Below are 26,959 nucleotides of genomic sequence, written 5' to 3'. Positions count from 1 at the left end.
CGTAATTGTAGGAAATGGAGGCTGGTAGAATATGTATTTTCACGTTGGCTTTCTAAGTCTAGAATAATAAAGACGGCTAGTTTGGCATGGCCAACACAAAAACAGTAAATTTTTAAGAATTTCTGCGGGAGACTCTAAGGAGTTTTCAAGAAAAGTTCTCTGGGTTCTCCGGAATTTTAACGGAAATTTAGAATTTCCGCGGAGGATTGTTCAAAATGTAGATTTCAGTAAAAAAAATCTTTGGATTTTAACGGAATTTTTTTTTTTGAAATTATTGGATTTCTATGGGAAGTAGACATTCGATAACTGAAAGTCATTTACCTGCAATGCTTTTAACTGCAATTCAATAGTGAACTTCAAAACGATGCCACAGTCGATGATATCTGCATAATCAGGTGCACTTCTATTGCATCTGACGTCGTCTGACAATCGTTTGACGTCTAGAATGCATCGCAATTATCGGCATTCGCTAACTAAAACGAAAACATGTTGCACTTATCGAACGACTAGTGTATTGTCCATAAGACATTCTTGGGAAATTCCATTGGCCTAAATGACATATGGCCAAACTGGATATTTGGCCGAAAAAGTCTTTTGCCCTAGGCTGTTTGATCGAATAGGTCCTCAGCTCGAAAATGCTGTTTGGACGAAATGGTTGATTGACAGAATTGGTCATCAGGCCGGAAATATAGTTTGGGCCAACAGGTCATATGGCCAAATGTCAATAACTGAACGGGTAATTAAGAATTTTCGAAATATCGTAACCTCTCTACTTTTCAATTCGATATCCGATACTGTTATCAGGTCGGAAATGATTTGAAAAAACCCAGAATAATCCACCTAGCGGTGAAGGTGCCTTTCTCGTGCATTATAAAAGAAGAAGAGTAACAAGAAAAGCACTTAGGGAGCGTCCACAAATTACGTAACGCTTAGAGGGGGGAGGGGGGGTTGAGCGAAGTGTGACGGTCCATACAAAATTTTCAAATGTTTCATACAAAAAGTGTGACATAGGGGGGAGGGGGGGTTGAAAATGCCCAATTTTTGCGTTACGTAATTAATGGATCTTCCCTTAAGAGAGGTCAAAATTGCACTTTAAGGAGATAGATTTAATTATTTCCATCAATTCTCATCTATTTGCGTTCATTTGAATGCATTGCAGCAGTTTTCGAAACATTTTTTTTCGATTTTGGAATTTTTTTTTCAAGGGAAAAAAGGGGAAGAAACAATATCTCAATGGTCTAAACTACATAGAAAACATGTTTCCGGAACAATTCCCAGAATTTTGATACCCATATTGCCAGGGTTTCTTCTAAATGAATTTGTGGTCACTATAAGGCCCACAGGAACCTATTCCGGGATGTCCGTTCCGAGAACAAATGATCAGGTTGTGCTAATACGTTGTGAAGTCATAATACTCGAATTTTCTACGAAACTGGTAACTCAGGATACAAGAAATCATCATTTAGTTTCTATAGTATCAACTTATCTATTTTTGAGACATGGTCTAGCAAATCCGGAATTCCGGTAACCAGGTAATCCGAACCGGTTCTATGTAACATGGATCGGATAGAGGACGAATTTCTGAATCCATAGCAAACGGAATCGTCCAAATCGGTTGAAAACTGTTATGGTCATACCAAAACGTGGGTACCCGGGTACCCTGTCGGTACGTTACGGGGTAAAAATATTTAGAAGCCCCTCCCCAAGCCCCCCATTACTGAATTTTCATTTTGATACCAACCTAAATTTTGCCGAGTTTGAAGATGTCACGGAGTTTTAATTTCCTGCGATGTTTATAACCTTAAAAAAAATTCACTTGAAAACGAAAAAGGTACCCGGGTACCCTGTCGGTAACATAAGGGTTAATAACTCCGGAACGCAATGGCCGATTGGTCCAATTTTTGAGCCAAAAATTGGGAAGGATTTTGCGTCGAATGCAACCTGGTACAAGCAAATCAGATAAGGCTAAGTGCATAAAAGTGTATCTCACATTTTTTTGTATACACACATACATACATACATACACACATACAGACATCACCGCTGACGATATTACGCTGGAGGTCTACGGCGAATCGATCGAAGAGGTGGAGTTGACTGCAGCCCACGCGATCGCAATTGTGGAGGAGTGGATGAGTTCCAGGAAGTTAGAACTGGCTCACCACAAGACTGAGGTGGTTGTTCTTAACAACCGAAAGTCGGAGCAACAAGCGGTGATAAGGGCAGGCAACTGCACGGTTACCTCTGAACGCTCCATCAAACTCTTGGGGGTAATGATCGACGATAAGCTCACCTTTGGTAGCCACGTCAATTACGCCTGCAAGCGTGCCTCCACAGCTATAGTGGCATTGTCCCGGGTGATGTCCAATAGCTCTGCGGTTTATGCCAGCAAGCGCAAGCTTCTGGCTAGCGTTGCTCTGTCCATACTGAGGTATGGGGGGCCAGCTTGGGGCACGGCCCTGCGTATTAACTGCTACAGAACGAAGTTAGAAAGTACGTATAGGCTCATGTGCCTAAGAGTTGCGAGCGCGTACCGTACCGTGTCGCACTATGCACTTTGCGTCATCACCGGTATGATGCCTATTGCCATCGTTATCGGTGAAGACATAGAGTGCTTCGAAATGCACGGCACGAGAGGCATCCGTAGGACTGTCAGGTTGGCCTCAATGGTCAAATGGCAGCGTGCGTGGGACAGTTCCACTAAGGGTAGATGGACACATAGGTTGATACCGGAGATAGGTACGTGGGTCAAGAGGCGCCATGGGGAAATCACTTTCCACCTGACCCAGGTCCTTACAGGCCATGGTTGCTTCAGACAGTACCTACACCGGTTCGGACACTCGACCTCGTCTGAGTGTCCGGTGTGCGTAGGTTTAGAGGAAACGGCGGAACACGTGTTGTTCGTGTGCCCGCGTTTTCGCACAATGCGTGACCACATGCTTGCCACATGTGGTCTGGACACTACCCCGGACAACCTTGTCCGGAGGATGTGTAAAGATGAAGTTGGCTGGAACGCCGTTTTATCGGCTATCGTCCAAATCGTCTCGGAGCTACACAGAAGGTGGCGCGTGGACTCGAGGAATGGCTAGTTCAGGTGCAAATAAGAGGAGTCGGCTTCATGGGTCATACCGGTGCCCTGGGGTCGAACTCGATCCTTTTATCGAACAAGTGGCCGCGCGAAGAACAACATGGTATCGTCGCTTTCGCGGCGTCGGTCAACCGGGCGGGTTCCGAGCCCGAGGACGGAAAGGGGTCCTCGTCAAGGCTGGGGCAGGCGTAGGCACCGCGTCGGCAAGTCCTCTGTGTGCTGGCGAATAGGCCCTATCGCAGAGAGGTCAATTTGGGGTGCACGCGGCATCATCATTCTTGATACCAGTCGTACAGAGGGAAGCAGGCGCGAAGTCGACCCTGCCCACCTTCCGAGGACATAGGGCGTGGTAAGGCCACCTGGAAAGCCGGCAATGCGCTGGCACGATACCATGGTGTTCCTCTAAAAAAGCGAGTCACGATGTTCGATGCTGCAAGGACACGCAGCTAACCTCGAGGGTGCGTTATGCACTGGCCCCCCTTTGAAGCATTACTTTCTGGTTGTACCGAAGGGACGATGGGCTTGGGGGCAATGGAAACGGTTTAGCGGGTCGGGGATGCAGTCCTGCCTCCCTCATTGGAGGTGGCCCCTAACCCCGCACTTCCTGGACAACCCAGGATGTCTGTTGAGCAGATTCCCCCTCCATTGCTTTAGGAAGAAAAAAAATACAGACATCACCTCAATTCGTCGTGCTGAGTCGATTGGTATATAACACTATGGGTCTCCGAGCCTTCTATCAAAAGTTCGATTTTGGAGTGATCCTATAGCCTTTATGTATACTTAGTATAAACGAAAGGAAAAAATGTAGTTTTACCGAAAGAGACATACAGCCAAAATTGACGGATATTCAACCGAACTGGCAATTTGGCCGAAAAAAATCGTTTAACCGAATAGATCATTTGACCGAAAATACCGTTTGGTAGGAATGGTCATTTGTCCCGAAAATGTCCCGGCATCTTCTCTAAAATGACGATTCGGTCAAACGACTTTTTCGGCCGAACGGCATTTTCAGCCAAATTACCTGTTAGGGCAAGCAACCGGATATAATATCGGGATATAATTCGGGCCTGGTGGCCTCACAACTGGATCTCAAACAACGAGCTCCATCGTCGTTGTCACCAGAGGCCGATAACAACAGAAATTCGGGATCGGAAGTGGGGCTGGGTCGGCCACACTCTACGTAGGGGCGGAAACGAAATCTGTAAGCAAGCATTAGACTGGAACCCAGCGGGACATCGCAGCAGAGGCAGACCCAGAGGCTCATGGCGGCGAAGCCTCAATAAAGAAATAAAAGAAGTCGACCGAAATCTAACCTGGCAACAGGTTAAAGCGATATCCGGGCATCGCTCAGGATGGAGATCTTTTAAGTCGGCCCTTTGCACCACCGGAGGTGTACAGGATCCATAAGTAAGTAAGTAAGCAAGCAACCGGACTTGTGGCCAAATGTTCCTTTTGGATGTACGACGCTTTCGGCCAAACTACATTTTTGGTCAAACCAGTTTTGACCTGATAACAGTTTCCGTTAAACGTTTGGTTTTGCTAAATGTTACTTGGCTAGATGTCTTTTGGCCTAAAGGCCAGTATAAATTTAAAAGTACAGACTACAGAGGCTACGGAATTTTATTCAATGGTCAATTGACAAAAAGGCTCCAGTAGCATTGCGAGCAAAGGGGTAAGATTGCCAATCCGGAGATCTTCTTCTTCTTATTGGCATTACGTCCCCACACTGGGACAGAGCCGTCTCGCAGCTTAGTGTTCATTAAGCACTTCCACAGTTATTAACTGCGAGGTTTCTAAGCCAGGTTACCATTTTTGCATTCGTATATCATGAGGCTAACACGATGATACTTTTATGCCCAGGGAAGTCGAGACAGTTTCCAATCCGAAAATTGCCTAGGCCGGCACCGGGAATCGAACCCAGGTACAGCATGGTCTTGCTTTGTAGCCGCGCGTCTTACCACACGGCTAAGGATGGCCAATCCGGAGATGGCGAGTTCGATTCTCGGTCTGGTCTAGGATGTTTTCGGGTTGGAAACATTCTCGACTGCTTGGGCATAGTGTATCCATTGTACTTGCCACACAAGATACATAACATACTCAATGGCGGGCATAGAAAAGCTTGCAATTAATAACTGAGTACATGCTAATAGAATACTAAGTTGAAAAGCAGGCTTTTCCGGCCAAATTACCAGCTCCGCTGTCTGTCGCTTTTGGTCAATGAAATTTTCCAAGAATTTCTTATCTAAAATAGAAAGAATTTTCTGAAGAAATTCAAAAGAATTCCTTAAAAATTCCGAGCATTTTTCCGTTGGTTTAAAGTTGGCCGTCTAGAAATGAATTTCTTCCCACAGAAAAAAAAAAATAATCACTCTAATAAAGGATAAAAAAAACTAGCCGTCTTAAATAATCTAGATTGAGGAAGTCAATGTTAAAGCATCCCTTTTACCAGTCACAATTTTCTGTGTAAATTTCATAGAATACTCAGCAGAAACTCAATAGGAATCTTCCGTGGATATTTATTCCAAATATTTTCCTGTAATTTGGAACAACATTAATTTCAAACAATTTTCCTTGGTATCAGGTATCAGGTATCAGAACGTCGGCTCAGGAGGCACGTTCCCCTCGATTTGGGAGATTTGTGCCATCGCCTTCACTGGTCTTTCTCATCATTTACCTGACGGAAAAGGAAGTGAAAAGGGGAAAGGAAGAGGAAGTGAAGTTGGAAAGGAGAATGGAACCATTTATAGGAAAGCCAATTATGTAGACTCACACGCATTCAGCTAGGGACTAAAGAGAGGTGTCACAACAACACAGAGGACGTAACAATGGTCGAACGTCAAAGACGAAACACAGAGTGCACTGTGAAAAATGCATAATGCGAATCCATATAGGTGACAATCACAAAGTACATTGTAAAAATCGCATAATGCGCATCCATATAGGTGGCAATTTGTTGAAAACTAAGTAAAACACATATTCATAACCTCACTCTTATTCAACCTCACGTTGAGATTGAACAAGAGTAGCCGAAACCGAACGTCAAGGACGAGACACAGAGTACACTGTGAAAAACGCATAATGCGAATCCATAAAGGTAGCATACACAAAGTACATTGTAAAAAAACGCATTATGCAAATCCATATAGGTACCAATTTGTTGAAAAAAAACCTAAGTAAAAAAAACATTTTCATAACCCCACCCTTATTTAACCTCAAGTTGAGATTAAACAAGAGTAGCTGAACCCGAACGTCAAAGACGAGACACAGAGTACACTGTGAAAAATGCATAATGCGAATCCATATAGGTGGAAGTTTGTTGAAAAACTAAGTAAAACACATTCATAACCCCACACTCACGTTGAGATTGAACAAGAGTAGCCAAAGCCGAACGTCAAAGACGAGACACAGAGTACACTGTGAAAAACGCATAATGCGAATCCATATAGGTGACAATTTGTTGAAAACTAAGTAAAACACATATTCATAACCCCACTCTTATTTAACCTTACGTTGAGATTGAACAAGAGTAGCCGAAGCCAAACGTCAAGGACGAGACACAGAGTACACTATGAAAAAACGCATAATGCGAATCCATATAGGTAACATACACAAAGCACATTGTAAAAACGCATAATGCGAAACCATATAGGTGACAATTTGTTGAAAACTAATTAAAACACATATTCATAACCCTACTCTTATTTAACCTCACGATGAGGTTGAATAAGAGTAGCCGATTGTCTCGGAGAAATAAAAAGTCAACTACGCCAGAGCTCCGGTTAGCGCAACGAGGGCTTAAATACTGTGAAGGGGCCCTGGTGCTTCACAGGCTCCGTTTGCGGTTAGGTTCTTATTAGACCCCCCTAACCATTCATTCGTAGGCACGGTAAGCATAAAGCCGCATCACACCGAAAATTAGGGGTCACCTGTATGGTGGACTTTTACCACTGGAACAGGCAATCCGTAATGTTATTCTTAGCCAGATAACCAGCTGCCGACACCACACGGCTATCTAGGCTGTTCGAGGAGAGAAGTTGACATTGACTTTACGTTAACTCTCAATGTGGCCGAACAGCCAGCAAAACATTACATTTCAACATTAATTTCAAACAATTTTCCTTGGTAAATCCAAAGAGCTCCTCTTGGTAATTGGTGAAGCGCAATCCGTAAACATAACAAATCACAAACTCATTCGTTAGGGTCATTCGCCTACCTCAATTTGTGACGAGCAGTAGGGTAACGAAATTACAGTTAAATGAGAATTAGAATCATCATGAATCAACTAGTTCAGGGTTCTATGTTTGCCTTTTGATCGGCACTGAACTTGCTAAGAGCTCGCATGGGACAAATAAGACGTAACGACGAACACGAGAAAACAACCAATCATAAAAGGAAAACTTTCGTTATATCCAACAATGGAAATACATTTTTAACTAGTTTTTCTATTGAATATTTATTTGGATTTGTTTAGAATGAATAATAGCACGAACCTGTACGAACGATCAGTTCCGTTAGGGTCCATAGAAATACTATTTCTTCTTGGCACCGTTTGACCATTTGGAAACCGGGTACTGGTCCTCTATGAGCCAGAAGTTTTGAGGTTACCAACGTGTAACGGATTGTAGGGTAAGACGGTATAATGCGCCGTACCTGGCCAAAACGCCCCCTTTTGATTTCTTGAAAACTATAACTAATTGAGGGTCAAAATCAGTTGGTACCTATAAGTATTTGTAAACCCATCATACTATGTGAATGTGGAAGTATTTTTGTATTACACAATGATACACAATACACAATAGCAAAATACAAAAAGTTACAGTTTTGATGTAACTTTTCATGTTTGTTTGCTCAACATTCTGGAGCGACTCTGGCATACTGTCCGCAAAACTTGCACTGGAACACTCAGTTGGGCAACAAAATAACTTTTCTCAGTGGTTAATAAGATATAAAATTGCTTCCATTTTCAAAAATGTAACGATTTTCGAAAACATGTTTCACTGGCCAAAACGCCCCAGTGTAGGCAGGACGATATGCCCTTACCAACTGGACACAAGCGCAGCGAGCTTGCAGCAGTTGCTTCCAAATTGTATGGAAAATATTGAAAGGTAATTCACACCTCCTTGAATGGGCCTATGTTGATTTTTTAATGTAAAGCGCATAAGGATTTGTAGCCTTTTTATTATGGGATTGATAAAATACTAATGAAGGGCTATAAAACGTCTTTGGTTGAGGTGGGGCGTATTGCCCAGGCACTTTTTAAAATTCATTTTTTCACCACTTTTCAAAAAAGCTTTATTACGTGCTATCTGTAATATTTTTATATGACTATTCACGGGCAATGCATTTGCGACTTCCTGTACTACCAAATAACACAAAGTTTGCATAAATTGCGTTGAAAAGTAAAAAGTTATCAAGAAGTTGCCTTAGGGGGGGCATATTATACCGTCTTACACTATAATATAGTTTAGGCCTGATGAGCACTTATTGGATACCACGGAAAAATGACCAACGTCCTGGCCAGTTTGTACTGAATTGTGAGATGGACATGCAGAACGGGATGGACATCACGGTGCTAACAGAACGAATTATTTGACGCAGACGACCCAGAGTGAATAATCATGTAGATTTGAGTTGAGTTTAGTTGTTGAGCTAAAGCTTTTCAAAATTAAAACATAAAATTGTATGAAATTTTCATGGAAATCATTGGCATCTTCTCAAAAAATTCTCTGGAGTTTCAACGAGATGTTGTAGAGATCTATCAGGAAATTATACGGAAATTCCACACAGATAGAAAAAGTTGTTGAACTTTACACGAAAGTAATGCACATAAAGGGAATGCCAGAAAGAGCGTAAATTTAAAAGATATTATCGCCGGAATATATGCGATTTCTACAGCATTATGTCACTTCATATATATAATAGCCCTGTTTGTCTGTCCGGTGACTAGCCAACCAGACGCAGCACGCGGGGAAATTCTGACAAAAAATCATATATTTGACACTTCAATCCTTTTTACTATCAGATGCAGAAAACAAAACCAGTGACAACCTTAGACAACCAGACACAGCATTTGATGAAAAAAATCACAGACAACAGACGTTGAAAATTTTGTTTTTTTTTTAATGCAGAAAAGAATCTAAACACTTGCCACGGGCGCCTCTACGGAAAGTTCCATACTGCGTACGAACGGTAACCACACGAATGATGTCATCGGCGCCTGGGTGGTTCTCCGTCACTCGTCTCAAGTGCCACTGCAACGGAGGCAACTTGTCTTCTTTCAATAAGATCTTCGTTCCAATGCGCAAGTTGTCTCTTCTCCTCGTCCATTTGTTTCGGTTGTGAAGGTCCGACAAATAATCTGTCGACCATCTCTTCCACAAGACTTGACTGAACCGCTGAAATCGACTCCATTTACTCAGTCTGTTATGCTGAATTTCTTCTAGGCTTGGCTCCACTTCGCCTCTCGCAACTAGATCTGACAGTTGGAGAGGAAAGTATTCTGACTGAGCTATTTTACCAATGCTATTAAAGCTTCTTCATGTTCCTTCACGCTGAGTACTCCAATTCTTCTGCGAACACGATTAGCAGCTTTACAGTTGAGTATGAAACGACGTATCCAAGCCGTCGAACGAATCAATTTGAGCAAAGATGAATAGCGGATACATATTTCACTAGTCGGTAGTACCTGCAGTGCTGCTGTCACCAACGTCTTTTCCTCATGCGTAACTGCTGTATTGCGTCATCGCTCATCTTCGGCAATGCACTGGAATCATCTTTTAAGCACCTCAGGCCCATTCCACCAAATAGAACTCTCGGCAAGTTGTAGTGGTGTAACGCCACGCGAAATAATGTCAGCTGGATTCTCAACTCCAGGTACACACCATCTCTGATGAGGTGTTGTATTCCCGATACTCTGTTGGCGATGAATATCTGCCATCTGGACGGATGAGACAATAGCGAACACTTCACGGTTGTAGAATAAGTTCAAAAGTAAGTTCTTGCTGGAATCTGAATGCTCTCTGCTACTAACTCGCTAACAGCAGGCTTGACGAACTCCAAGTAGTCGTTGTGTTGAATGTCTTTTCTTATTCTTACTTAAGTCCTCCAAAGGAGCTACTTTGGATTTAGCCATCAGCAAGCGAACTGTAGTCCTGGGCTATCTTTTTTTTTATCTTTATTTAGGTGTGTTTCCTGGGCTATCGTGTAACACAACGCAGATAGATCGCTGCTCCGTACGCTTTTTTGAAACGTCACAGAATTCAGCGAGGCACGAGAACAGCATCTAAACGGCTCAGACTTGTCCGAAACTAGCCATTGTTACTGCAGATCTGCGCTCAACGGTTCATCCCAAAAATACTTTTTTTTCCAAAGCTTTTGGAGATACATCTTCGCTTGAACAATCACTGGCCCTGCTAATCCGTATGGATCGAACAAACAAGCGGAGTCAGAAAGAACGATACATTGCGTAATAGGTAACGACTGCTTCCAGCGTGGTATTTTGAACCCGAACGTATCCTTAGTTGGCTCCCAACATAGTCCAAGGATCTTCACGGTAGACGACGCATCGATGTTCAAAAGTTCTCGCTTATCTCGCAAATAACTGGAAATACCTTTCAAGATTGCTGGCTTATTCGGCACACTTCTTCAGATACCGAGTTGCAAAAGTACGGTGCTGACGAAGTGCGGTAAGTCTTTGTACTCAACTGATACGTTCGAATTGGCTGATCGACGGACTCTCGCCAAAAAATCATTTGCAAATGCTGATCTTGTTCTAGCATGTTTATCATTCAATACATTTTCACTACGTCAGCGACTATGGCGTACTTTTGGAGACGGAAACGAAGCAGTATTGACAGCAAATCGTCTTGGACCACCGGTCCCATCATCAGTGTATCGTTCAGGGAAACTCCAGAATCTGTAGCACATGACGCGTCAAAAACAACTCTGAGCTTCGTTGTGGTACTGTCCGGTTCCATGACTGCATGGTGTGGCAAATAATAGCTGTGGATAGGTTCTTCCTCCTCCTCACGTACTTCTCGCATATGTCCCATCAGCAAATATACTACTCGTGGATAAATTTCTGGATTTGCTGTCAGAAGGCGCTGCAAACCCATGAACCATTTGGTTGCTGTCTCCTTTGACTTTCCTAAATCTTCCATCATAAACTGCTTCTTCGGCAGCTCCACTCGAAATTTTCTATCAGCGTCTCTCGTAGTGGTCTGCTCGAAAATCGATTCGCATGTAGATTCTTCGATGGAATCACAACTCTTCGTTTGTCAGAACTCCAAATCCCAAAACAGTGTTAACTGCTCGTAAACCTCTTCTGTACTGACTGAGGATGTAACTGCGCTGAACGTGGTGACTGGACTATCAGGTATTTCTCTGGTTTGAGCTAATCACCGTGGAATTCATTAATCGAAATTGATTGGCCTTTTTCGGTGACGATGAAATCAAAAAGGCATTTTTCACGTTACGTGTTTCGGCCTACTAATCTTCAGCCATCATCAGACGTAATTCGCTAAACTGAGTTTATTTTGACCGAGGAAGGGAAATAGTCGCATTAGCGAATTACGTCTGATGATGGCTGAAGATTAGTAGGCAGAAACGCGTAACGTGAAAAATGCCTTTTTTATTTCATTGTCACCGAAAAAAGCCAATCAATTTCGGTTAATATCAGGTACTAGTCGACCCGGCAGACGTTGTTCTGCATAGTAGGCGAAAATGTGCGATGTGAACTGCCCATGCGAAATTTCCATACGAATCTTAATTTTTGTTTTTCACGATTTACTCAACCTTACTCGTGATTTTCACACGAGGAAATATCATATAAACCCGTCGGAAACGATAACGAACAAATCTGCTGAAGGAATGATGAAAATCCGTCCAGCCGTTTTCGAGTTATGCGGATACGAACACAGACCATTTCATTTATATATATATATATATAGATTTCTCCAGCATCTTTCCAACCTCGGTGTTTTATAAAATCGGACCTGAATCCGACAGCTTCATCTGGTCACTCAACAGCAACTCGTAGAAAACTGATACGCCAAGAGCTGCAGATGTCTGATGGCAGCTTCCAGGAACTGATGTCAAAAGTTGTCTGCGGCATATTCACAGTAATTCGAGGCAACACATAACACTTCATATCCTTGGTTTTGAACGAAGAATAACGTGACAGGATCCTCACTAACACCGATTGTTTCGACACCGTCTTAGAATTGTCAACACCTTTCATATGCAAGTTCTCGTGTGAACGATTGAAATTTAACCTTTGAGACAGGTTCTCTGTAATCATGCACACTTATTAACGCGATCGGCGAGTTTCACGACAGTAGTTGACCGTTTTTCGAAACGGTAGACAGTTTCACCCTTGAAAAAGGCCAAAATAAAAGGCCAAAACTTCGGGCAAAACAAAATACATTGAATACATAACACTGAGAAGGCCAAATAAATCCAGTATTATTAATCCGGAATTGATGCGATATTGGATCCAGTACTGACTGTTGACGAGACTGAGATTGAGTGTTCGTGTTTGCGGCTTGAGGTCTGTTCGAGATACTCGACGGTTGGTTCTATATGAAGATGAAGCGGATGAGAAATACGGATGCAAAAGATGGTGATGACGTTTTCCACACTTAGCACAGGTACGTCTCGAACAATCTATTACAAAATGTCCAGAGCACAAGCAATTCAAGCAAAATCCAAATCTTCGGATCAAAAATTTTCGGTTGACCAGTCTCATTTTGTCAAAACGACGATACTGTTCGATGCTGTGCAGTCCACCATTACATACTGGAAAATTACTAGAAGCAGAAACTAACGTGTGTACTGCTGAACTCTTGAATAGTCTTCTTTGATCACTTGTACTGCGGGCTGACGTAGTATGCAGAATCGCGCCATGCTTCTCCAGAAAATCAGTCATAGCGTCATACTGAGGGATGTGCTTCGAACTGTGATGATTTTCCCATTGACGAGGGGTTGCTGTATCTATCTTCTGCGACAACATGAATGCTCCAGTTATCAGTGTTTTCTCCCAACTTTTCCAACTGCTGAAGATTGATCTTGAACGCCATCAGGACTATTTCGCCTCGAGAATGTTCCACGCAATATTGTAGGTGGCAGCGCCCACCTGAGCTTGGTTGACCTGAAGTAATTCTTCATCTCTCTAAGATGCTCACAAGTAATTAAACTTGTCGGTTGGACTCAAATCGCCGTTGTAGTGAATCAACGATTGGAAATTATCGCGGAAAGTGATCCAATCCTGCAGCTTTCCGGAAAATGATGGAAGCTTCAGCTCCGGATACTTTAACCGGGAAGGTTGGAAGGCATGAATCTTCCACAATAATCCATTTTTTTACAGCGTGTAAGCCCAGATCCTAGGATCCTGGAGATCGTTCACATTTGCCATATGTACTCCTAATAGTGCTCAGGTCACATGAGTGAGTGAATGAGCCAACTTCAATCATTTTAATTCAAGCTTCGAGAAGTTGGCCCATCAGCGTATTAGTCTTCCTTTTATCGGCTACTCACACATTCGGACGTAAGAATCTCAATCTCTCGTTGAAACTGATAAACTTTTTGGATCGAGTACTCGAGTAATTTGGGCTTCTTCACTCGCCTGAGTATTTTAAAAAGTAGAACGAGATCCACGAAATGTTGGATACGTGTCATGCCACTCAGTTTACATTTATCCCTTATCCGAATTGTATACTCGAATGTGCACATCATGCTCCTTAATAATGACAAAGACTGCCAGTTACCCAGTGACTTCCCATAGATCATAAAATCAATTCATTTAAGAGCCTCAAAAACATCTTCACCATTAAAGCACATCAGCATACGGGAGACTAAGCTCCAATCGGATCTCGATCCATCGCACCATATCGGATGGAACACGAAACGTGTGAATGATTTCCGGTTGAGATTGGCACTTCGCCGTTGGCATTTTCTCGCTTTCAAACTACCACATATTTCCGCAGGAAACAACCGCTCGTCTGAAAGTGAACCACGAGTTCATAGGTGGCATACCGGGACCCACCGGTTTGGGTTGTGGTCGATTTGAGGAATTTGAAGCAGCTCATGCTACGAGCTGCTTACCGAAACCGCCGATATTTTCCGCATATCGAACATATTCGCTCTGGTAGAACTATTTAGCCATTGAACTATTCGCTCAATGGCATATCCCATTCGTCTATTTTATGTATGTTGGTTTTCCGTACATCATCATATCCATGTCGAGGAGATTTTTTTTTCTTTGGTGATTTTCACGGGACAACACTTGTGGTATGTTGTACTCGTTTACATTTAAGTTTTATATGAGTTAAAAAACTGCCAAGCACTACTGGGTCAGAATTCGGTCCAGAAGAAATTTATCTACGAAATGATATCGCTTATTCATCTATTGGTTTTCCACGTGTCGTTCAGATGATGATTTTGCTCCATTTCAAATTCCGAAACCAAACGATATAAAATGAATATAAATGATAAAAGCTTCCCATTACTCACACACGTTTTTTGATGCACTATTTTTTTTCTCTCTACAGCTGAAAAATGCGGCGGCCAACGTGCTACGGGAAACCTGGCTAATATACAAGCACACACGTCTAGTGAAGCGCGTCAATCCGGGTCGAGTGCGGACGCATCAGCGGAAGTTCCTGTTGGCAATCTACGCGTGAGTATGCAGCCAAATATATTTGTCGAAATGGAACGAATTTATCGGTGCCACAAATCACAATCGGGGCGGTTGAAGTAGCTTAATTTTTAAATGTCGGAAAATCCTCTATTAGGTATAGAATTGATGAGTGCACTTGATAAATTTATGTTCAGCAGATAAAAGCAATAAAACACAGTGCAAAGGGTGGGACCGTGATTGGAATCCTATACTCAATTCGGGGTGGCTTTATTTATGCACAAACCTGCACTTCTAGTGAACGATATTGTTCCCAAGTCCATTCTTCAACCCTACCCTCAAACATATCCTGATTTTTTCTTTCTTTTTTCTACTACCTTCCTTCTATCTGCCTACTTTCTTTTGAATTTCCAAAACATATTTTTAATGCTAGGGGTTATTCTTCTAAATATCCAAGATAAGTTCTTCAATATTTTCAATATTCCGGAATTTTCACAATTTTTCTTCATGATTTTTCCAAAAACTTCTGTGGAAATTCCATGGGAAACTATTCCAATTTTGCACTGGAAATTATTCGGAATTTTCACGATAAAACCTTCGGAATTTGCAACATGAATTCTTCGAAGAATTTCTCGGAATTAAAAAAAAAATACTTTGCAAAACGCAAAATTCTTCGGAAGTTCCACGAGTATTTCTTTGATAAATTCATCTGAATTTCCACTGGAAATTTATCTGAATTTTCTCGAGGAACTTCTTTTTTTATTCCCACAGAGAATTCATCCGTATTCAAACAATGAGATCTTCTGAATGTTCAGGATTTTTTCCCTAATGAATATCCACGGAAAAATCTCCCTGATTCTCTATTTCCTCGAGATATTCTTCCGAATTTCATGGGGAATGTATTTTAATTTTCTTATGAAAATTCCTCTGAATTTCCTCAGGAAATAGGTAGTTTCTAGGGGATTTTCGTTTTTTTTTGCGGGAGATATTCCTGAATAGTTTGCGAAATATTTCAGAGATCCCCATTCAGACTTGGCCATATTTTCAGATATTACATTATATATTTCCAGTTAATAACGACGCCGGTCACGTCCTTTCACTAAGAAGGGGTGGATTGTGAGTCCAACTTCATTGCGACTATACACCGAGTGCACCTCTGCAGCTCCACAATATTCTGCGTGTTATGCGGATTTATCGGTCAGTTCTAGTCAACATACGAGAAGTAAATAATCGAAAGCAATTATTGAAATCAACAGTTGTGAAAGCCATTCACTAGAATGCGAACAGGTATGAATCGAAAGAATGTGAAAGGAAGGCATAGAGATCACATATTGAACAGCACATAATCTAAGCATCTTCCTTATTGTATAATGTCCTGATTGTGGGCGGTTTGGACCTAGTATACAAAATCTTTCTCCCTTCTCCTTCCCCTTTATAACAACGGACTTCATATTTGAACGACTCCTTACCGGTCGCATAAAGCAGCATAAAATGCTTCAGAATATCGCGCGATCGATCTGTGCTAATTAAAACGGCCATCATGTCGAAAGTCATAAAGCCGAATAGTCATTAGGCCGAAGAAAAAGTGAGAAATAAGATGTGAGATGTCAGAAGTGAAAAACCAGTTCTGCTATTTTCTTTCTTCTTCTTTTTTCCTTCTGCTTTCTTCTTCCTTCCTTCATCCTTCATTATTCCTCCTTCTTCCTTTTTTTTCCTTTCTTCTTTCTTGTTTTATCCTTCCATCTCCATCTCCATCATTCTTCCTTGTTCCTTCTTCTTTTATCCTTCTGCCTTCTTCCTTCTTCGTTCTACTTTCTTCTTTCTCATTATTCCCTTTTAATTCTTCCTTTCTTCCTTACTTTCCTCTCCCTTCTCCCTTTATTCCTTTTTCCATCTTTCTTTGTCCTCTTTCTCCTTCTTTCTTCCTTCTTCCAGCATCAATCATACTTCTTCCTTCTTCCTTCGTCCTTCCGACTTCATTATTTCTTCTTTCTTCTTCCTTCTTCCTTTTTATTTTTTTTTTCTTACTAATTCCGTCTTTCTCCTTCCTTCTTCCTTCTTCCTTTATCCTTCTTCCTTTAACTTTCTTCTTTTTTCTTTTTTTATTTCTTTTTCTTACTTATTCCTTCTTCCTCCTTCCTTCATCTTTCATTCTTTTTTCATCGTCCTTCTTCCTTTTCCATCATTATTTTTTCTTTCGTCTTTTTTCCTTCTTCCTTCTTTCCTTTTCCTTCCTTATTCCTACTTCTTTCTTCTTTTTTTCCTCCATCCTTCATTTCTTTTTTCTAATTCATTTTTCCTCGTTATTCCTTATTTTTTCTTAATTCTTCTTTCATCCTTTCACTTTTCTCCTTCTCCATCATTCATCCTTCGTTTTTCTTTCTTCATCTTCCTTAATCACTCTTCCTTTTCCTTCTTCTTTCTTCATTATTCCTTCCTTCTTCCCCAAGCTGAATATGCTAGTTTTTTAGCTGAAAAATACGGCTTAATGAACTGAGGTTCCAAATTGTGTTGGGTCTTCCTTCTTCCTTTTTCCTTTTTTATTTATTTCCTACTTATTTTCTCCTTTTTATTCATTCTTCCTTTTTCCTTCCTTCCTTCCTTTTTCTTCCTCCGTCCACCTTGCGTCATCCATCTTTGTTCTTCCGTCATCCATTCTGTTTCTTTCTTCATCGTTCTTCCTTCTTCTTCCTTCCTTCTCACGTTATTCTTTATACTTCCTTCCCTTACAAACATTTCAAGCTGAATAAGCTAGTTTTTTAGCTGAGAAAACATTATTTCGGCGAAATCCAGTGTTCAATTTTTGTTCGGTTTTCCTTCTTCCTCCTTTTGCTTGTACCTTCTTTAATCATCTTTCTTCCTTTTTCCTTCTTCAATTTTTATTTATCTTTTTTTCTTTCTCCTTCTTCCTATTTCATTTATCTCTTTTCTTTTATTCTTCTTTCTTCTTCATTTTTTCATCATCCTTCTTCTTTCTTCCTTCTTCCTTTTTCCTTCTTCCTACTTTCATCTTTTTTCTTCATTCTTCCTTTCTCCTTATTATCACTTCTTCCTTCTTCCTTCTGCCTTCTTCCTTCTTCCTTCTTCCTTCTTCCTTCCCCAAGCAGCACGCGCAACATCTTTCAAATAGGTGTTTGTTCCTAATAAATTGCATTGAAGACACTGGCAATACATCGAGTCACATTAAAGCCACTTTCCAGTTTCAGAAAATCACAATGTTTCATTTCCGTTTAAGTGGCGTCGCAGTATTCTACCCATCTGACTTCTTGGGTGGTTTAAAATTCGATGTGTTTCATATCAGAAACAAAACAGATAAGTTGCAGAATTAATAACACTTCGGTTCATTGCTGTTACGACAATGTTTCTGATATGTTGCAAAACACTTTGAGCTCAGCTGAGCAGTATTTTATTTTTGACAGTCCCCTGCATGTTCCGTATAAGGTACAATGAAGTTGCAAATGACTTTGTTGTTTATGTAGTGCACTTGTAGCAGAATCTCCAAATAGAATTGTTGGTGTGATGGTTATAGTAGAAGGTTGCAAATCTCAAGGTCCATGGTTCGATTCCCGGTTGTGTTTGTGTTTTTATTTTCATTGTAGCCGCAAGATGTTGCAAATAGGCTCCACCTCTTGCGCTTTTTGTATCACAAAGGAGTTCCAAATACGACGCGTTGTGCATAAGTCAGACCTTTAGTAAGTCACACCACAAATGTTGTTACTCACTGTGAAACAAGAGGTGTTGCTTGGGTCTTTCTTCTTCCTTCTTTCTTCTTCCTTCTTCCTTCTTTCTTCTTTCTTTTGGTTCCTTCTTTCTTCTTCTTTCTTTTGGTTCCTTCTTCCTTCTTTCTTCTTTTTTCTTTTAATTCTTTCTTTCTTCTTCTTTCTTTTGGTTCCTTCTTCTTTCTTTCTTCTTCTTTCTTTCTTATTCTTTCTTTCTTCTTCTTTCTTTTGGTTCCTTCTTCCTTCTTCCTTCTTCCTTCTTCCTTCTTCCTTCTTCCTTCTTCCTTCTTCCTTCTTCCTTCTTCCTTCTTCCTTCTTCCTTCTTCCTTCTTCCTTCTTCCTTCTTCCCAATCCCTTCTTCTTTCTTCTTTCTTCCATTTCCTTCATCCTTTTCCTTCTTCCTTCTTCTTTTTTCCTTCTTCCTACTTCCTTTTTCTGGTCCCTCCTCCTGGTTCCTCCCTCTTCCTTATTCCTTCTTCCTTCTTCCTTCTTCCTTCTTCCTTCTTCCTTCTTCCTTCTTCCTTCTTCCTTCTTCCTTCTTCCCATTGAATTCCACCACTTAATTGTATCTTGACAGATACGTATTTCGACCTCAACAGTAAGGCCGTCTTCAGTGTCTCGTACTTGACTCGACTTACTTACTTACTTAAGTCGAGTCAAGTACGAGACACTGAAGACGGCCTTACTGTTGAGGTCGAAATACGTATCTGTCAAGATACAATTAAGTGGTGGAATTCAAAGGGATTGCATAAACTCGTCTTATGACAAGTGAAGACATTCCACTAAAAAGCTCAAAATAATTTTCTTATCATCTTAATTTTATTCTAACTTTTTTCTTCTTTTTTTCTCACCTCTCACATCTCACTAAAAATGTTCTTGCATCTTACTTTTACTTCCCATTTCCCCCTTCTTACTTCTAACATTAAGCTACTCACTGAACGTGTAGTTTTCGGCTCTTGCAGTCTTTTAATGCAGCAAAAACAAGTCTACTTCTGCATCCAAACATGGTTTTGCTGCGTTACAAGACTGCAACAGCCCAAAAAACACGTTCCGTTATGTACCCACAGTCGCCAAGCATTAATTCATTAAACTACTCACATCTATAATCGTCGGTCTTAAGCGCTGTTCCTCCAGTTTCCCCGAACGATTCACAATATTGTCTTCATTGTGCACTTGATACAAATCGTGATTCATGTGTCAGCGCCACACACCATTTTATTGTTTCCCTCCGAGTATTGCACACAGAACATTGCGCTCGAGAACCCCCATGTTCCTAGTAAACAAAGCACATCCCCATCAGCACCAACACCACTAGGTCTTCCTCTATTTCTACCTGTAACCATGTACTTTGTCCTGCTAGAGTTATTTGGTTAAGCCTATCCTCGCCGTCTCCCTCTTCAGACGATTTCGGGCCATCAAGCGTTGCACGTATCAGACTAATAGGTTTCACCAGAAAACCATGTTCGGACATTATCTGCCACAGCTCATTTCTTTTCACTGCATCGTACGATGCTTTGAGATGATTGTAATTTTGATTTCAACATTTGTAGAGTCGTTTTTAAGAACAGGATTAAAATTATTTAAATCAGTCTGTGCGGCTTTCCAGTTTAAAGTTGAAGATGGTGGTCTAAATAAATGAAAATAAATAAATAAATAGAATGTGACAGTGAATGATGAACCCTGTCAAACGATTTGATTGGAGCGTTATTGTTCGCTGACGAATGCATCTGACTTGTCTTACTTGAAAGAAGAATATAAATTGGAGGGGCTATAACCCCCCTAGATTTCGGGATTAGCTACCCCAATGATTAAGATCAGCCATACATTCGTTTTCGTCACGTTTGTCATGTTGTGGATAATGATTAGGCAGTATAAATTCGTATCTTAGACTTGTAAACACATAAAACTAAAAAATATTCTAAATGTATTTCATTGTATTTTGCAGGCTACGTAAAGTTAAAATGGACCAACGAAAACTAATGGACAACGCAAACACGATAACCGATATGGCAAAGGTGAGCAATTAAATACCAAATTCTAATGATGAGTATTGAAGCTAATTTCATTTCATTAATATGCCTTTCACAGACTCAAAACACTGTTTATGAAATTGTTTCGGATATGTCCACCCGACAAGACACACTGGAAGAACGAATCAATAGTTTAGAGGATAAGTTGCAATCCATTCAAGTATGATTTATTGTCATCCGGTGGCATTAAGGAGCTCTATGTTTTATTCTAATACCTTTCTCAATTGTAGACACAAATCGAAAATCTTCCGGAAGTTTTGAGCCGTTGTCTAACCCAGCATCAAGAGCGCATAGATCAAAGAAGAAATTTCCTTCATCCGGATGCGGCAGTAACCGGGTCGTCGTCCGGATTGCCAACTCCGGCTCCTCCCCTCGGCTCGCCGTTGATGCTGCCGCATTCCAGGTACCGTGAAGCATGCCGCAATAATTTCCTATTCTCGTAGAAGCTGCATCCGCATACTGACCACATCTAACAATCAAAATACCAAACCGACCCGATCGAAATAAACCAAACGAATTTCCTCACATCATGCTAATTAACCAAACCAAAAAAAAACTACAAACACGTGTACGTCACCTTCCCGCCTGCTTCCAAGTCGATGTTCGGTGTTTAGTTCTCATCATCTTTCGTAAACCAGTTTCTCTTTTAGGAGTGTTCCATCGTCGTCGACACCGGCCTATCCCTGGCCCGCAAGTCCAATACTCCCGCCAATCTCCAGTAGAACGCCACACCTGGTCCCGGAAACACTCACACCGGCGACGACGGCCTCATCGACCCTGTTGAATTCGGTCGCATACCAGGGCGGATATCAATCCGCCAGCAACCAGTCCTCCGCGACCGGGGACACGCAAACGCTCACCTATCGGGGAACTAGCTGAATCGAAACCAGTAGCTCAAACTCTATCTCCCTGATTTCATTTTCCAACTCCAACAACCACAACTACAACTCCAACTCCAACCCGAACACCCCCACCCCGACCAGTAGCAGTAGCAAATTCACCAAACAGCGGGAGCGTGCGACGCGGTTCTAGTTTCTAGCGGTACCCCTCCACAACGCAACGCACGCTGACCTGTGTGACCAACTGACTCCCGATCAGAGATTGTGAGGTAGGAAGAAAAAAAACAGAAAACAGGCGGCCCATGGGAACCGAAAGTGCATCGGTAATATAAGGGGAAACACGTTTTTTTAGGTGTAGGTTCCAAGTCAATGGCAGTTCCATGTCAATCTTTGAAATGAGGAAATGTGACCTGATCATCACGATATGTTAAAAAAAATTCCAAGCAACTATTCTGATTTAATCAAGACTGCATGTTGTTTGTATGAAAATTTTAGAAAAACACGACAAACCTCACTCCATCGTGTTAATGCAATGGTTGAAAGCAATAACAAAGTAAATTTGTTAAAAGGAAAACAACCATTTTAAGTTCGTTTTCTATGGAATACGAATATAAGTACAGAAAAACCTCGAAATAAATAATTTTCTTAAAATATTCGGTAGGATCATGTATTATAATAAAAATTTGGACCCGTATTTTTTTTCCAATTCCACGTAAAACTGGGTCATAAGCGATTAAATAATTAAATAAGAAAACGATTTTTAATGGATTTTTGAAAAAGATCACTGAAGATACTCAATTTAAATTGAAAACAATAGTGTGCAATAATTAAGTTTTCCAGATTTTGATCTAATGATGGACAGTGGACACCGTGAGTTCAATATCAAACACCCCCTCTATGAACTTGACAAATCGATATGAAGTTACTCCTTTTTTTGGAAAATCAAATGTCACATAACTCTTCTTCTTCTTTTTCTGTTTGGGTGGTGCTTTTCTTTTGCACTCACCCACCTAACTGGACCGACAACGCAGGCCATATGTCCAGCTTCTTCCTATTTATACTCCGTGGAGTTTAGAATCAATCAACGTAAAAACGAAAAGCAGTTTTTCGTCTTTGCTTTAGTGGCAGTATGTACAAAAAAATATTTTTCATATGGGCTAATCACATTGATATTTGTGCCGCCGAAAAACGCAAGGGGAAGGCAAGGACGGCCATTGTAGCAGCCAACTTTCGAGGTAAAATTTTCCTCCGTCAGGAAATGCAAATTCAAACACTGTTCCAATTATATTTTCAAGCCTTGAAGTGTGTTTTCTCGCAATAACTGTCAATTAACGTTTCCCGTCAAAACATTTTATTCGTTCAATCGATTCTTTGATTTATTGAAGGTTGACCCAAAAAATACATATTTTTTGAAGTCTCTAACAATAAAACCAAAAACAAAATCTGAAAAAGTGCTGTACGTGTGAACCGGCCTGATGTTGGTTCAAAATCGGGCGAATGTTATTCCGACTTGAAAAACAGCAACAATTTGATTTTTTTTTTAATGGTTAGGTTCCTTGGGGAAAATATAAAATTTTAAAATATGGGTTCTTTTTTAAAAAGCAGTAGCAGAAAGTAGACCTTAAAAAAATAACAAATAGATTCAGCTAATAAAAACTGTTGTTGGGAACAAAAGGATTGAAAAAAAGAGGGCTTTCGCTACCAGCCAGAAAATCATTCAAATTAACTAATGGTCCTGAAAAGGACCTTTGTTTGCCGTGTTCCTCTTGTTGATATCCAAACCACCGTTCTCCGCTCTCGTTTCGCCGTTCAACGCTTTCGTTCCGCCGAACAAACGACACGATTCGAGGTGTGAAGCACGAGATGCCTTCCATGTTGGCATTCTGTTGTCCGCTGCTGCTCCGATTCGATGCTCCGTCTATCGCGTCTGAGTGAAGAATGACCTAACTAGTGCAATGCACCTTTTTTTATAGGTGAGACGTGTGCGCCGGTCATATCATCGGCGGCGGCGGCGTGATGGTCACTTTTGCCCCGGCGGCGGCGGCGTCACGGCGGCGCGCCGTTGACTTTTATCGGCGGCGGCGGCGGCGGCGTGAACCGGCGTGGATACAAAAATCAATGGCTGAAAAAATCAATTTTACCGTGGATTTTTGGATTAACGCGGCTTGATTCACACGGTAGGAATCGCCCGTATAAAAACCGACTTCAGTGGATTAAAATTGCAATATTCTGCGTGTGCCGATCATCAAACAGCACATTCAAAATAGTCAATTGCCGCCGATACTAATAAAACGGCCTCATATTCCTGGGGGACCTTTGCGACATGAAGACACCGTGCCGCGTGAGTCTGGACTTTGGCACTCAGGTGAGTTTTATTTCGAAGGCTATGGGCGACCTTCTGTCAGTCCACAGAGTATCGACATGTGCATCCATCACGAGAGTCGGTGCAGTAAGAACCTGTACTAGAGAGAAAATTGTCGTTGCTGTTGAATCCAGCTGCTCCAAATTCCAACGATCGTCGAGTATTTCCTAAGGTGACAAGAGTCATCCCCACAACTCAACTGGATGTGTCGAAATGGCTACCGCTAACCGGCATTTTCCTTGCCAATTACGAGCGGACTTGTCCGATTTGCAGGAGACGCACTTTGGTTGGGTCATCGCTGGAGACGTCGAAGATCAAGAAAACGACCAGCAGTGCCACATCGCTACCACAACCACACTTTCCGAAACGATGAAGAGGTTTTGGGAAGTTGAAGAAATCCACGATGCCGACGAACCTACTGACACTCATCATCGAGGAGAGTTGTCTCCTTGCCGTGCCACATCGGCCCTCTAGATCCAGCACAAAACTGCGTGTGGCCTTTGACGAATGGCCGAAGGCCTCAGCATCCGAAACAGCTCTCAACCAAGCCCTTCTAGTGGGAGCGAGCGGACCCTCCATGTCTTGGAATTGACAACGGTGACGAATGGAACAGCATGCGTCCCATTGCAGCAAAGTGCTTGCATCAGTTGACAAACCTAAGTACTTTCCAATGGCGGCCAAGATGATCCGTGATGACTGCTACTTCGACGACATCCTGCCTGGAGCCAACACCATTTCAGAAGCTATCGAGTGCCAAATTCAGCTTCTTGGCATGCTGAAAACTGCTGAGTTCCCTGTCCATAAGTGGAGCTCTAGCGGGCCTGAGCTTCTGCACCGTATCTCTGAAGCTGATCGTGAGGAGTTGGTAAATCTGAGCGACGGCTGCGAAAAAGTAACAGTTTCAAATGTCCCTGAAAAACGTGAACAACTTTAAGATTTCCAGATTCATTGTAAGCCTGAACCACATTGCCGTCGAGATACATGAAATCTCGGACGCATCCAAACTGGCCTACGGAGCGGCGGCGTATTCTCCGACAAAACTGCAAGTCTCCGTCTTTCTCGTTTAATTTTCTCAGTCTATTTCTTGGCTTATTTAAGGTCAACTTTCCCGAAGAACCCATATTTTTTAAGCCTCTAACAATTTTCAAAATCAAAAACAAAAACCGAAAAAGTGTTGCACGTGTGAACCGGACTGAAAAATTCACCCGATGTTCGTTCAAAATTCGGCAAATGTTAGGCCAATCTTAAAAAAACAACATTTTAGGGTAAATGTCCGTTTTTTGGACCCCTAGAGGAATTGCTTACCAATATCTGCTAATATCAATCAAATAAAAAAATGGAAATCATACAATTCATAGAAAAGTTTTTTTTATGAAAACGAAATGTGAGATGTGCATCAGTTGTTGAAATCGCTTGAAATTGCAACCTTCTGAAATGGAAATATTTTTCGCTTTGAACAGTGCAACATATATTGGACCCTCAAATGTACACATTTTGGACACCCCCAATTTAAGGCACACACAAATTGATTCGGAGCATTATACTTATTCTTGTTAACTCGAACGAACTATAATGTTTTTGCTCCGACGTTTCAGTCCGGATTTGGGACCTTCTTCATGGAAAATGAATTGATCGCTCTTCTTTATTCCTGAAGAGGGTCCCAAATCCGGACCGAAACATCGGAGCAAGAACATTATAGCTCTTTCAAGTTAATAATAATAATGCTAAGCCAAGAGCTCAACACGTATTAATTAGAATACAGTCGAACCACCAAAGCAAAGTCTAATCTGAGAAGATTCCTGCGTTTTAAATTCACAATCTCGACGTTCTGTGATGTCAAGTGATTTACAGGGAATGATATTTTCTAGAATGCCAGTGTAAAAGCCAGTTAAGGAATTAGCAGCGACATTGATTTTTCTTAAGAAATCAAGAAAATGTCCCCAGGAGGGCCCAAAATGTGTAGAAGTTCAAGCCAAATCGGTTTCTCTAACACACTTGATACTTTCTCTCGACCACCCCATCATCTCGAAAGTAGAGTCAATAACGCAGAATACCTGATGTGCTTTCATTGTTCAGTTTAATTTTAGTTGAACAGGCGTAATACGAATGCACAAATAGTATAGCTTCCATGGATACCATATTACGGCTTGGGCTGGCAAACTCTGTTGCTCGTTTTATTAATCGCAGAAACGATTGCTCATAACCATAACCATTGCTTCGCGAACACTTCCAATGGCTAGTCTGGACGGGAAAGGTCAATTGTTGAGTACACTTTTTCACGCTAACTCGCAGTTATTGAGTATACTGCAGCACTGCACTCTAGATCGATCTCGGTGCAAGCTTGATGTTCTTATTTTTTAGAACTAACCGACAAGATTTTTTTGTTCAACTTTCACAGTGAATTTCTTTTTTATATACATTTATACACTGCGGATCCTAAGATGCATCGACCAGAGAAGAAATTCTGAAAATCGACATTCTTTTACGCAGATCTATCAGAAAATATGTCTGTAAACAAAATGTCCTAAGCTGAGATATATGTCCAAATATAGCTATATGACCACAAGATCATACAATTAGGGTAATTGTCCTATTTTGGACCCCTAGAGGAAGTGCATCCCAATATATGCTTATATCTATTGAAATACAGGTTCGATATGGGCGGTAATGACACCATTTCAAAGATGAAAGTCCTATTTATGATATAGAAATTCGAAATGAGCTTCAAATAGGGTGGTCTAACCGGTAGTACCGAAACCGGTAATACCTGTATTACCGATTAATTTTGGGTACCGAAAATACCGGTATAAGAGACGGAAAATACCGGTATTTTCGGTATTTTAAATTTTGCTGTCAGTATAAAAATCTCGAATAATTTTCACCTACTTTTATCAACTCAACTGCCTGTAATCGCATATCTGTCCCATATAAACAGGAAATCCAGCATAGATGGGGCAAATATTCGGTAACAAGCAGTAAATACTCATCGAGCATAAAATACATCAATTAAATGCGCGCATGAGTAACTTTACCCAAGTAAGCATCATTGAAGAAGTTTACGCTACAACAAAAATCGAAATGAACATTGTTGATTTCGGCGAGAATTTTCCCGCAATGTATGAAACTGTGAAAAGGGTACGAGTCGTAGTAGTTTTTTTTTCAGAGACCACCTGTAAAAATATGTCCGATTTGAATTCGGAAAAGAATTTGAATTAGTGGCTGATGCCAAGGCACGCTGAAATAATTCAAGCCCTCGAACCTGTTCAAGCTGTTGTGGAACTACTGCTCT

General features: G+C 41.2%; 1 protein-coding gene across 1 annotated transcript in view; it reads left to right on the top strand.

Moving 5' to 3' along the window:
* Window positions 1–21,795, top strand: part of LOC134225479 (small conductance calcium-activated potassium channel protein) — a 634,818-nt gene extending 613,023 nt beyond the window's left edge. The window contains exons 9-13 of the mRNA XM_062705584.1: window positions 14,635–14,762; window positions 20,385–20,454; window positions 20,528–20,629; window positions 20,700–20,872; window positions 21,120–21,795. Of these exons, the coding sequence (XP_062561568.1) occupies window positions 14,635–14,762; window positions 20,385–20,454; window positions 20,528–20,629; window positions 20,700–20,872; window positions 21,120–21,348 (702 nt within the window). The 3' untranslated portion in view covers window positions 21,349–21,795. The remainder of the gene's footprint in view (window positions 1–14,634; window positions 14,763–20,384; window positions 20,455–20,527; window positions 20,630–20,699; window positions 20,873–21,119) is intronic.
* Window positions 21,796–26,959: the final 5,164 nt, after the last annotated feature.

The sequence above is a fragment of the Armigeres subalbatus genome, chromosome 3, assembly GCF_024139115.2.
Source record: "Armigeres subalbatus isolate Guangzhou_Male chromosome 3, GZ_Asu_2, whole genome shotgun sequence".
Taxonomy (NCBI): Eukaryota; Metazoa; Arthropoda; class Insecta; order Diptera; family Culicidae; genus Armigeres; species Armigeres subalbatus.
The sequence above is the reverse complement of the archived record's forward strand: the minus strand, read 5'-3'. Positions and strand labels throughout refer to the sequence as shown.